At 49.4% G+C, this 11368-nt stretch overlaps 2 protein-coding genes across 2 annotated transcripts; one reads left to right on the forward strand and one right to left on the reverse strand.

Annotated features, from left to right (window-relative positions):
• Positions 1–456: 456 nt before the first annotated feature.
• On the forward strand, positions 457–4990 carry GGI43DRAFT_379346 (uncharacterized protein; the record flags this gene model as incomplete). The annotated part of the gene is made up of 6 exons (XM_083202824.1): positions 457–1297; positions 1413–1445; positions 1600–2426; positions 2532–2798; positions 2877–4376; positions 4451–4990. The coding sequence occupies 6 exons, from the start codon at positions 457–459 to the stop codon at positions 4988–4990; spliced, it is 4008 nt and encodes a 1335-aa protein (XP_083064788.1).
• A 1244-nt stretch (positions 4991–6234) lies between these two features.
• GGI43DRAFT_392891 (uncharacterized protein) lies at positions 6235–7558 on the reverse strand. The gene is made up of 3 exons (XM_083204605.1): positions 7243–7558; positions 6900–6919; positions 6235–6606 (listed from the first exon to the last, which is right to left on the reverse strand). The coding sequence occupies exons 1-3, from the start codon at positions 7324–7326 to the stop codon at positions 6447–6449; spliced, it is 264 nt and encodes an 87-aa protein (XP_083064789.1). The 5' UTR covers positions 7327–7558; the 3' UTR covers positions 6235–6446.
• Positions 7559–11368: the final 3810 nt, after the last annotated feature.

Consider the following 11368-nt stretch of genomic DNA (forward strand, 5'->3'; position numbering starts at 1 on the left):
TTCTTGTCCCGGTCCCCTGTCCCCTGCGCTTGTTCTTGCTCTTATCCTGTTTTGCCTCTCTTTCTGGCTTGGCTCTGGCTCTTCTGCGCTCTGGTCGGTGCTGCTGGCCGGTTCAGACGAAACCAGTCCTCCCAGTTTCTTGCAATCTGCCTCTCTTCGCCGCCTCGAATGACGCTGGCATTCTTGCCCATGCCCCGTTGATTTATTCGCTTACCCGAGCCGAGTGTCCAGGCCCCGGCACCTTGATCTCGTCCTCGCCCACCGAGCTGCCGCTGTTCCCCGCCGCCGAAGACCAAAAAGCAGGGACTCTGTTTCTCCTCTAGTTTTATTTTTCTACTCTTTATTTTTCATATCTTATCTTCTATTTCCCTCCTCCCCGCCCGCCGCCTCGCAGCATCCCTCCACGATATTTCGTCCCTCCCTTCCTCTGGGGAACCCCCCCAGCCAGCGCCCGGCATGATCGAAGATACGGCGGCACTCTCTGCTGCCGCAGAGCTCATCGCCTCCTTGGCCTGTGACCCTGCCTCTTTCTCGTTAAGATCGGTTGGGGCCGGCTCCAGCATCAAGCTGCCAGGCCGTGAAAACCCCGCCAAACGCACTTTGGAGATTGAGCTTGAGAAGCTCGCCCAACGGATTTCTCAGCTAGAGAGCAGGGCGACTGTCTCGGCCACCGCCGTCTTCCCAGAGACGCCCAACGAGATCAACGATACGATATTCAACGATGAATCTGACACTCCTGTCAATGGCCGCCCTGCGGCTCCCCAGCTAAAGCTGTCCCAGGCTCAACAAGGTAGCTTGGACAGTCCGAATTTTGTAACCCACGAGCTGACCAAGGAAGCGCTGCAAGGACTGCGCGCCCACGTTGACGACCAGTCCAAGCTCCTAGACAGCCAACGCCAGGAACTTGCTGGCGTCAACGCGCAGTTATTAGAACAAAAACAGCTTCAGGAGCGTGCCTGGGAGGCGATGGAGCAGGAACGAGTAGCCTCCCTGGAACGAGAGCTACGGAAGCACCAGCAAGCCAACGAGGCTTTCCAAAAGGCCCTCCGAGAGATCGGAGAGATCGTCACTGCCGTAGCCCGTGGCGATCTGTCCATGAAGGCTGGCATGGAATCGGTCGAAATGGACCCCGAAATCACAACCTTCAAGCGCACCATCAACGCCATGATGGACCAGCTGCAAACCTTCGCCAGCGAAGTGTCTCGCGTCGCCCGTGAGGTCGGAACCGAAGGTCTACTCGGTGGCCAAGCCCGCATCGGCGGTGTAGACGGTGTATGGAAAGAGTTGACAGACAATGGTATGATCATGTTTGCGTTGTTTTGAATTATCCCTCGTCTCTTCCGTTTTCCCTGCGTCAAACTGGTTACTATTTGTAGTAGCATTAATGGGCCCCAAAACTGACATGTTGATAGTCAACGTGATGGCACAGAATCTCACAGACCAAGGTATGTATAACATGTTGCCAGCTTCTGACCCTTTCCCTCCCCCCACTCTCTGTTCCTCCTCTTCTATACCCCACCTTTTCCTATCCGGCGACTTGTTGGTTGAAGAGAAGGTGGTTGAAGCTCCGGGCCTGTGATCTGACATGGCGCCATCTAGTACGAGAAATTGCCTCTGTCACAACAGCAGTCGCCCATGGCGATTTAACAAAGAAAATTGAACGACCAGCAAGTGGAGAAATCTTGCAACTGCAACAGACCATCAACACCATGGTGGATCAACTTCGAACATTTGCATCAGAAGTTACGCGCGTAGCCAGAGATGTCGGAACTGAGGGCATCTTAGGTGGCCAGGCAGATGTTGGTGGGGTCAAGGGCATGTGGAACGATCTGACCGTAAACGTGAATGCCATGGCCGACAACTTAACGACCCAAGTGCGCGACATCATCACAGTCACAACGGCCGTTGCCAAGGGCGACCTTACCCAGAAAGTCCAAGCCGAATGCAGAGGAGAAATGTTCAAGCTCAAGTCTACCATCAACTCCATGGTCGACCAACTGCAGCAATTTGCCCGCGAAGTCACCAAAATCGCCAGAGAAGTCGGAACTGAGGGTCGACTTGGTGGTCAAGCTACCGTTCATGATGTTGAGGGTACATGGAGAGATTTAACCGAAAACGTCAATGGCATGGCCATGAATCTGACGACACAGGTGCGAGAGATTGCCAAGGTTACCACAGCCGTAGCCAGAGGCGACCTTACCAAGAAGATTGGGGTAGAAGTCAAGGGAGAGATTTTGGAGCTGAAGAACACCATCAATCAAATGGTGGATCGTCTGGGCACATTCGCCGTAGAAGTGAGCAAAGTGGCCCGTGAAGTCGGCACAGATGGTACACTGGGTGGCCAAGCTCAGGTCGCGAATGTTGAAGGCAAATGGAAAGATCTCACCGAAAATGTCAACACTATGGCATCCAATCTCACTGTACAGGTATGTCTCAATACGAAACCCAACTCCCCAACGGCGGCGACTTCCAGCTCCGTTTTCATGATGACAGAAATGATTTTCTTTTGCATGCTGACCGTCATATTCTAGGTGCGAAGTATCTCGGCTGTCACACAAGCCATTGCAAACGGAGACATGAGCCAGACAATTGATGTAGAAGCAAATGGTGAGATACAAGTGCTGAAGGAGACCATCAATAACATGGTTTCGCGTCTGTCAAGTTTCTGCTACGAAGTCCAACGTGTTGCCAAGGACGTCGGTGTCGACGGCAAGATGGGAGCTCAAGCTGATATCGCCGGATTGAATGGACGATGGAAAGAAATTACCACCGATGTCAATACTATGGCCAGCAATTTAGTAAGCCACACTTACATGTCCGAATTCGCATGCATAGCTGCGAAAGCTTCAAGTACTATTATGCTAACCTATGCTTAGACAACCCAAGTGCGCGCCTTCTCTGATATTACGAACTTGGCTACCGACGGCGACTTCACCAAGCTTGTAGATGTAGAAGCCTCGGGCGAGATGGACGAGCTCAAGAAGAAGATCAACCAGATGATATCAAATCTCAGAGATAGTATCCAGAGAAACACGCAGGCTCGAGAGGCTGCCGAGTTAGCCAACAAGACCAAGTCAGAATTCCTCGCCAATATGTCCCACGAGATTCGAACTCCGATGAACGGTATCATCGGTATGACACAGCTCACACTGGATACCGACTTGACTCAATACCAACGAGAGATGTTGAACATTGTCAATGATCTTGCCAACAGCTTGTTGACCATCATTGACGATATCCTGGATCTGTCCAAGATCGAAGCTAGAAGAATGGTTATTGAAGAGATCCCGTACACTTTACGTGGTACCGTCTTCAATGCGCTCAAGACTCTCGCAGTCAAGGCGAATGAGAAGTTCCTTGATCTCACATACAAGGTAGACAGCTCTGTGCCTGACTACGTTATTGGAGATTCGTTCCGTTTGAGGCAGATTATTCTGAACCTTGTGGGCAATGCCATCAAGTTCACCGAACACGGTGAGGTTAGTTTGACCATCCAAGAACAGGAGGACAAGAGACATGTCGCCCCAGGAGAATACGCCATCGAGTTTATTGTGGAAGATACTGGTATTGGTATTGCCAAGGACAAGCTTAACCTCATCTTCGACACGTTCCAGCAGGCAGATGGCTCGATGACACGCAAGTTTGGTGGCACAGGTCTTGGTTTGTCTATTTCGAAGCGATTTGTGAACCTCATGGGCGGAGACCTGTGGGTTAACAGTGAAGTTGGCAAGGGAAGCGAATTCCACTTTACTTGCCGTGTGAAGCTGGCCGACGTGCATGCGGAAAGCGTTCAGCAACAGCTGAAGCCTTACCGCGGCCACCAGGTCCTCTTTGTCGACAAGTCGCAGTCAAATGCGGCGACTCACATTGGAGAAATGCTGGAAGAGATCGGTCTCCTTCCTGTTGTCGTCAACTCCGAGAAGAGCTCAGCTCTCACTCGACTTAAGGAGGGGGGTGCTTTACCATATGACGCCATTATCGTCGACTCAATTGACACTGCTAGGAGGCTGAGAGCGGTAGATGACTTTAAGTATCTCCCTATTGTCCTGTTAGCTCCCGTGGTCCACGTCAGCTTGAAATCATGCTTGGATCTGGGTATTACGTCCTACATGACAATGCCCTGCAAGTTGATCGACCTGAGCAACGGAATGGTCCCCGCTCTTGAAAACAGGGCCACGCCATCTCTCGCAGATGTTACCAAGTCTTTTGAGATTCTGCTTGCCGAGGACAACACTGTCAATCAGAAATTGGCCGTGAAGATCCTTGAAAAGTACCACCACGTTGTTACTGTTGTGGGTAACGGCTGGGAGGCTGTGGAGGCTGTGAAGCAAAAGAAGTTTGATGTGATCCTAATGGATGTTCAGATGCCCATCATGGTAAGTAATAAAGCGTTTCGTAATGAATCCTCCAACTTCGATTATGTTCCTGTTAACTGACATCTTACCAACAGGGAGGATTTGAGGCCACTGGCAAGATCCGAGAATATGAACGAGGCATGGGAACGCATAGAACACCCATTATTGCCCTCACAGCCCACGCCATGATGGGTGACCGCGAAAAGTGTATCCAGGCCCAGATGGATGAGTATCTATCCAAGCCGCTGCAGCAAAACCAGCTCATCCAGACCATTCTCAAATGTGCCACTCTTGGAGGTGCACTGCTGGAGAAGAACCGTGAGCGAGAGCTTGCTCTTCAAGCTGAAGCCAAAGCGTCTGGGCGTCTCGATAGCGATCGAGGCTTGCCACGACCGAGTCTTGAGGGCCGATCGTTTACCGCCCGAGAGCCTTTAACCAAGAACAAGCCTATCACCAAGGCCACCACCAAAGCCCTAGAGGAAGCGCGATCTGCTGCGCTGGCGAACGCAAAGTTCAGTGATTTTTCTGAGCTTGGGTCCGAATTCTTAGATGAACTGGAAGAGCTGACAGAGGGAACCGATACAATTTTAAAAGCGCGCGAAGAACTTTCTGACAAACGAAGTTTCTCAAGTTAAATGTGCACGAAGGTGCCATCCGGATTGTGGCATCGTCAGATACGAGCGTCGCACTTTTGTTTGTCTGAAATCGTCTTATCGAGTCTATGAGTCTATTGCCTGACATGAGCTTACGAGAATCACACTGATTTATTTATACCTTCCTTGGCTATATTTGACGGCTAAGCTTTTACAACTCTCTTTCTTAACCTCGGAGAGTATACGAGCTCTGGGGATTGCCGATCCTTGTATCATGTCGATACAGCTCACATGCTGAATTTTCTTCTTCTCTTCAGCAGGGCGGTAGTATCACTCTTGATACGAGTATCTGTGTGCCGATCATGTCAGGCCTCTATTCTTCTTCCTTGTTTTGACCATAGTTGTTCTTTGTTTTTGTTTTCCAGAGCATCGCTGTTGTTTTGAGATTTTGTCGATATACTCCTCTACTCCCAGCCCTCAACATGGCGAATACGGTGTTGATATGACCTTGGACGAGAAAAAAAAAGGCCTGACCGGCCTGTCCTGTTTATGCGGTTCAGTTGCTTTCCCTAATTCTCTTACGCACTCTTCATTTTGTATTTTATCTCGCGGCTCAACTCGTCTCTATTGTTCTTTCTTTTTTTCCTTGATTTGTAGGGATGCTTTTCTCCCTTGCTAGCAAACGGATAGGTGGATTCGCAGGAATATTGCGGTAGCAATACTAAGCAGGTTTCATGAGGAAATTGCGAGAAGGAAATGGCATGACGAAAGAAGCCAACCTTTCTTATCGGTCAGTGGCCCGGAGGGTGTGTGGGTTTTCTTGTTATTTTTCCTCTCCACTTCTTGCCTCTCTTTTTTCCAATGGGAAGGAAAAAGGCGAGTTGCAGGTTTGAACCCTTTTTACCACAATCGTTGATATTACGATAGGAATAAGATAAAGAGATGTTCTTAGAAGAGGGTGAGGGGTAAAAGGAATGGATGTGGTGGTTGGCATGGTGGCTCCCAAAGCCGGACGGAAGGTGGATAAGAGAAACAGATCTTGCTTTTGCTTTTTTTGCTTTTGTCTTGAAAGGAGTAATTAGTTTTCATTTTGGTAGCGATATTAAAGGCTTTCCATCTTCTTGCCATAAGACACGATGGTTCTTCTACATCTTTTACGGCTGATGTGCCTTGCTTTACATGATGAATGGTGATGTATCAAACGCGCAGCATTCTTCATAAGTGTGTTTATTTTGTGACGAATGATACATACTTGCATGTAAATTATGCTGTGTTGTGGTAAGAGGTTTTGATAAATAGGCTTAATTTGTTATGATATCTATATTGCAAAGACTATTTGTATATGTATGCTATTTTCAAACGCAGTGCCCAATACATCTTTATGAACCTTGAATCGCTTACGAGCACAGGTATACAACCCAAAGAAAGAGAGCAAGAAAAAGACAAAGAAGGAAGACGCCAAGGAACAAAACGAATAGGAAAAAAACAAAACCACCCTTCATTTCGCGTCTGGCTTGCTCTGCTGTTCAGGTGTCTCTTTTTCTGTGCTCTTTACGCCCTTTTCTTCTTCGAGCTGCTCAAAGGCAGCGAGTAATGCGTCGAGTTTGGATTCGAGGTTTGTGAGGTTGGCTTCCATTGCTGTGGCGGTTTGTTCGCCCCTGTGAGAAATGGGTTAGACTTTTTGTTATTATTGATGAATGCTTGAGTGATTTATCGATGATGATCGGCGTGTGCTATAGTAGAGGAATAAGCAGTAAGGGAGGAGGGGGGACAATTGTGGTAAGCAGGGCGGCAGGGCAGCAGGGCAGCAGGGCTATAGAGCAGGGCAGCTCAGCGTAAATCAAGATGACGAGCTGGGCACTGTGGAGATTAGGGGGTGATGAATGACGTAGATGATGCTTGAGATTGTAGGATATGGAGATGGTGAGATATTTTTCTGTCTTCTTCTTACTTTGAGAGCTCTCTGAGTGCCTGAAACATTGGTTAGCCGCCGGTCTCAAAAACTGACATCATACTATGCATTCTTCCTCAGCCGCCGATCTTCCCCGGACGATCTTCCCCTGATTACTGGAATGATAGCAGCAATCAAGGAAAAGTTGAGAGCCGGGGGGTCTGTGCTACATGTGATGAAGAACAAGGACAAACGATGAAGGGAGATGAGATATACAGCTATCAAGGGGAATGGGTGTGGGAGTGAATCTATTCCCTTTGTATGATTGGGGGCAGTATTATGTAGAATGCAGGACTGTAATCAAGAAATTCTCATTTCTAATGAGTTTGCTATATATACATACCTGAGCGAGGTCAACTTCGGGAGCAGCCTCGTGTTGATCCGGCTTGGGCGAGTTGGCGATGGGGCTATCCGATGAGGCACCCATGGTTTGGCGTGTCTTCTTATTTTTTGGTAGATCTCTAACGACACTCTCTGGATGTCTGGGTAAAGAGAAACAGGCGTGTTGCGGAGAGGGTCTTATATAGAAAGACGACTATCGGCATTCGTAGCCGACGGGGACTATTTTTGTTGGGTCTGCGTAACGAAGCCTGCAAGGCTGAACATTTTACGGAGTGACGGCTATTTGCAATACGGAGTATAAAAGAGAGCTCCGTAACGAATTGGCAGCTTCACGTGACGCGACTCGCCAAGGCCAAAACACTCCGCCAGCTATAACATCTCGTACGCATATTCTGATATAATCAGCCCAGATAACCACTCTGGGCTCTATTATGCAGCATCATCATTAGTTTGGCCTATTTCGATCTCGATTGCTATTTGCGCCCTATCTGTTCCTTATTTTCCGCCCCTTTCACGTCTGTGCTATAGCAGTCTCACCAGTAGCTGTCTGTCATTAATGACCGTTGGTTGGTAGTGTTTGGCCTAGGCCGGCTGACTGCTTCACACAAGACTTACATGCTCTTACTTGTCCGAGTTCGCAGTGCAGGCAGCAGCTTTAACTAATATCACATGCGCCTCAAAGGCCCGGAAACTCACTCATTGGAAACTACACAAAACAGTGGCTGAGCCAGTCCAATCAAGGTCATACCGGGGCTTCAAAATATCAGGCGGTATTCGACACTGCCCATGGTTATCACCAAGGATCCCTGAGAAACACTCAAGGACTCAAGGCTGCAGACGGATGCTGTTCCGTAAGCATGGGTTTTAACTCTGCATGCACCAACGGCGCGGTAGCGGTCCTGTCTTCCTGGGCGTACTTTGACTAAAGTAGGTTCTACGGGGCCTTTTCCCTTGAGGAATCCAATTGATTCGGAATCCGATTGATTCGGAATATGACAATCCATATTTGGTGTGGTCGCGGAGCAGAATGCAGAATCTCAAGATGGCACAGTTCAAGCTGTAATAAATCAAATTCGTTGTTTCGGATATAGCCGCGCCCGTTGCCCAATTTGGGTCTCGTTTATTGGCACAGACATCAAGAAGCCTAGGCCCTTCGTGATCCGCCAGACGATAAAAGGCAAAAGTTCATGCAAGATAGTCTCGCTTGTCCTGTATTAGGCCGAGTGAGCTGATTTTGCAAAACATCTTATTGCGACTGCCGAGCGTTGGGTTCCCAACGCGGCCTACAATATGTAAGCTCAGCTCCGTAAGCCTGCTGCCTCCCACAGTCTTACTGCAAATCCCGTAAGTACAAGGCAGGTGGCCAACCTCGGCGGCGAGATGCTTGTACCAGTTGGACGAAGCGCACTTTGAACCCTCGAGTAAGTCAGATGTCGGCTGTTCGCTCAACGCAGAGCGAACACTAGCTTACAGTAGAGTGCAAAAAATACTGCAGGGCGCCCTGTGATACTACTCCAAGCACACCCCCTCCCATGCAAGAGTCGACGGTCTAGATTCTAAAATTGCTGGTGACTGTCATTGCCATTGGCTGTTGGTACGCCGCAGCTGCAATGCTCATGTATCCATTCATCCGTCCTGGCAATCTGTAGAGAGAAGCTATGGAGAAGCTATGCTGTAGAAGAAAGACGGAGGCGAAAAGATGGAGGCGAAAAGACGGAGGCGAAAATGCACCATTGTAAACGGAGCCGACAAAGCCAACCACACTTGGAGAGAAGTAGATGCAGCCAGGCCGTTGAGGGCGAGCGATCGATAAGATGATCACCGGGGAAAAATGGTGCTGAAAAGACAACTTAGCTATGAGGGGAAAACACCTCAGCCATCAGAAGGTGCTGATCACGGCTTGTGAAGACATGGCGAATCGAGATGTGTTAACCGACTTACAGCGCCTTGACATCATGTACTTGGCTTGGCGTGAAGCTGTCTCCAAAGTAGATCACCACGGCTTGGGTCAATTGAACGCGAAAAAGCTCATTCACGTTCAAGCAATACTTGTAAATCCAGTGCTGTGGATATCAGGCAACCTGTAGTTACTCGTCGCATGGCTGACGCAGCTATGAGAGCTATACGATCAAACACTGAATGGCGGCAAGTTCCATTGGCTTTATGCCAACAGAAGCTAAACCTGCGCCCTTACAGTAAACCCCTTACTCATGGGGCAACCAGTTTGGCGGGATCGAGATCTCTTACTCATTGTCGTATTTACTGGAATTTCCCATATTCACGGATGTGGTCTTTTGTAAATGCGCCATGTTTGATGTGTGGGCTGGTCGCCATTTTCTGCTGTGGCAAAATGAGCCCTCGCTCGTTTTCACGGTACTGCCTCAAACGGCTATAATCTCTCAGCACATTTGGGCGAACTCGGCAAGCGGAGCAGGGTTTTCCGCTTTCTTCTTAGCAAGCTAAGCTTCCCCTGTGCTGCTTTGGCCGAAGAGCTAGGGTCAAAAGGGATTCTCCTGTGCAGCAACGTGGCAGCACCGTTTCGTGGACGGCAGCGTCTCGTTCGCTCTTTTTCAGACAGTGGGTTTCCTGTCTTGGCGCTCGAAACACTGCAGACGGGCTGGTTTCCCGCTCTGCTTGTATCCTTGTCAACCTCAAGCTTGCTATCACCACCTCTCTCCTCTAGCCCGTGAGATGAGAAGCAAGGAAAGGCGTGTGCCCAAAGTGGCGTGACCTAAGCAAGTAGGGACCAGAAAAACCAGGACTGAGGACTCTTTGAGCACATGGAGAGAAAATCATACACATACAAAAACCGCAGCTAGCGCCAAGGAAATGGTGCCTGTATGCCGGTAGCCTATGCGTATATTCATTTTGGGGTCCCTAATTTTTTGCCCCATTGCAAAGTCCGATGCTCATGCTGGAATCCGATCACAGCACTCTGGACCATGCCCCATCGACCTGGTTAGTGCCGGCATGGGTAAGGCACACGCCCAGGCGTGTACGTGTGTCACGTAACGCAAAGCTGCGGCTATGATAGGCTGCCTGTCGCCGCCATCAACTTAGCCGGTACCTGGCCCAATCCGCAGTCGCCCTCTCCTCTTTTTCCCTTGCCTAGCTATCCACTGGCCTCAAGCCACGGGCCAAAAGGCTTTGACGGGATCGAGATCGCTGTCTTTTCAGACCAATGCCACAGTCCAACGACAGCCTGTCGTCCACGCCTAGTTTTGCTTGCCAGTCAGCCAAGTAGCGAAGCTTGGCTAGCCTCCCAGCTGCTGAACCGTGTTTATTTTCTCCCCCCCTTTTCGAGCGTCAGCAGAGGCATCGCTTGACTTCAGCAAGTACACAAGTAGTCTCGTAGGTGGGGGGTGAAGAAGGACGTGCCATATTATATTCCTCTTGAGTAGTGGTATTTATAGCGGTACCTCCATTTTGATGCACGTCGACACCAATAGACTATCCCGGAAAAGCTGGACAAAGCCCAGCGCTTTGGTCCCTAATTTAGGCTCCTCGTTAGCCTTTTTCAGCACTCTGTAGGCATGTACGGAGGAGTCCGTTCATGCTTGACACCTCACATGTACATAATGGCACGAGTAATGACTGGCACTTCAGGTACATTTTGGCGAGTCCTTCCAGCGAGAGGGGTGCAAATATACTTCTCATGTGTGGCGTTGTTTCCGTTCAAGCGTATGAAGCACCGTAAATGCCCGTCCCTAGTGCATGGCTCTTCTGCTCGCCCAGTTCAAGTACTCTGTACTAGGTATATAACATAATTAGTATTATATAAGCCCTCGAGACGGAGAGAGTGGTCCTAATCCTACCTTTGGATGTTGTACTTGTACGAGTAGGGCAATTTGGAGGTACAACCGTAGTGAGACGTGCTTGCGGCCCTTGTCGATTTCGATAAGAATTGAGCATCTCGGCCTTGGTTACTGGCTTTGGCGTTCGATTCTTGGATTAAGTGGTGCGCAGGTTACATCATTAACGTCATGGATCTTTACCTCGCCCAAGCATGTGAGACCAAACGCTGATGTTCTCGTCTGCCAGGAAGTCTCGTACGCCAGCTTTACGTTCCGCCTGCTAAGGTTTTTTTTGGTCAAAACGGTGTGGTTCCGTTCCGTTGGCCTGTCTGC

The sequence above is a fragment of the Trichoderma evansii genome, assembly GCF_050947405.1.
Source record: "Trichoderma evansii strain SZMC 28006 chromosome Unknown GGI43scaffold_2, whole genome shotgun sequence".
Classification (NCBI taxonomy): Eukaryota; Fungi; Ascomycota; class Sordariomycetes; order Hypocreales; family Hypocreaceae; genus Trichoderma; species Trichoderma evansii.

What these genes read in the sequence shown, in the direction of transcription:
- GGI43DRAFT_392891 (XM_083204605.1), bottom strand. Translation starts at nt 7,326, where the DNA reads ATGGGTGCCTCATCGGATAGCCCCATCGCCAACTCGCCCAAGCCGGAT. An exon ending in CCGAAGTTGACCTCGCTCAG is followed by an intron (nt 6,920 to 7,242) that starts GTATGTATATAT and finishes CCAATGTTTCAG; the next exon opens with GCACTCAGAGAGCTCTCAAA. An exon ending in GCACTCAGAGAGCTCTCAAA is followed by an intron (nt 6,607 to 6,899) that starts GTAAGAAGAAGA and finishes CATTTCTCACAG; the next exon opens with GGGCGAACAAACCGCCACAG.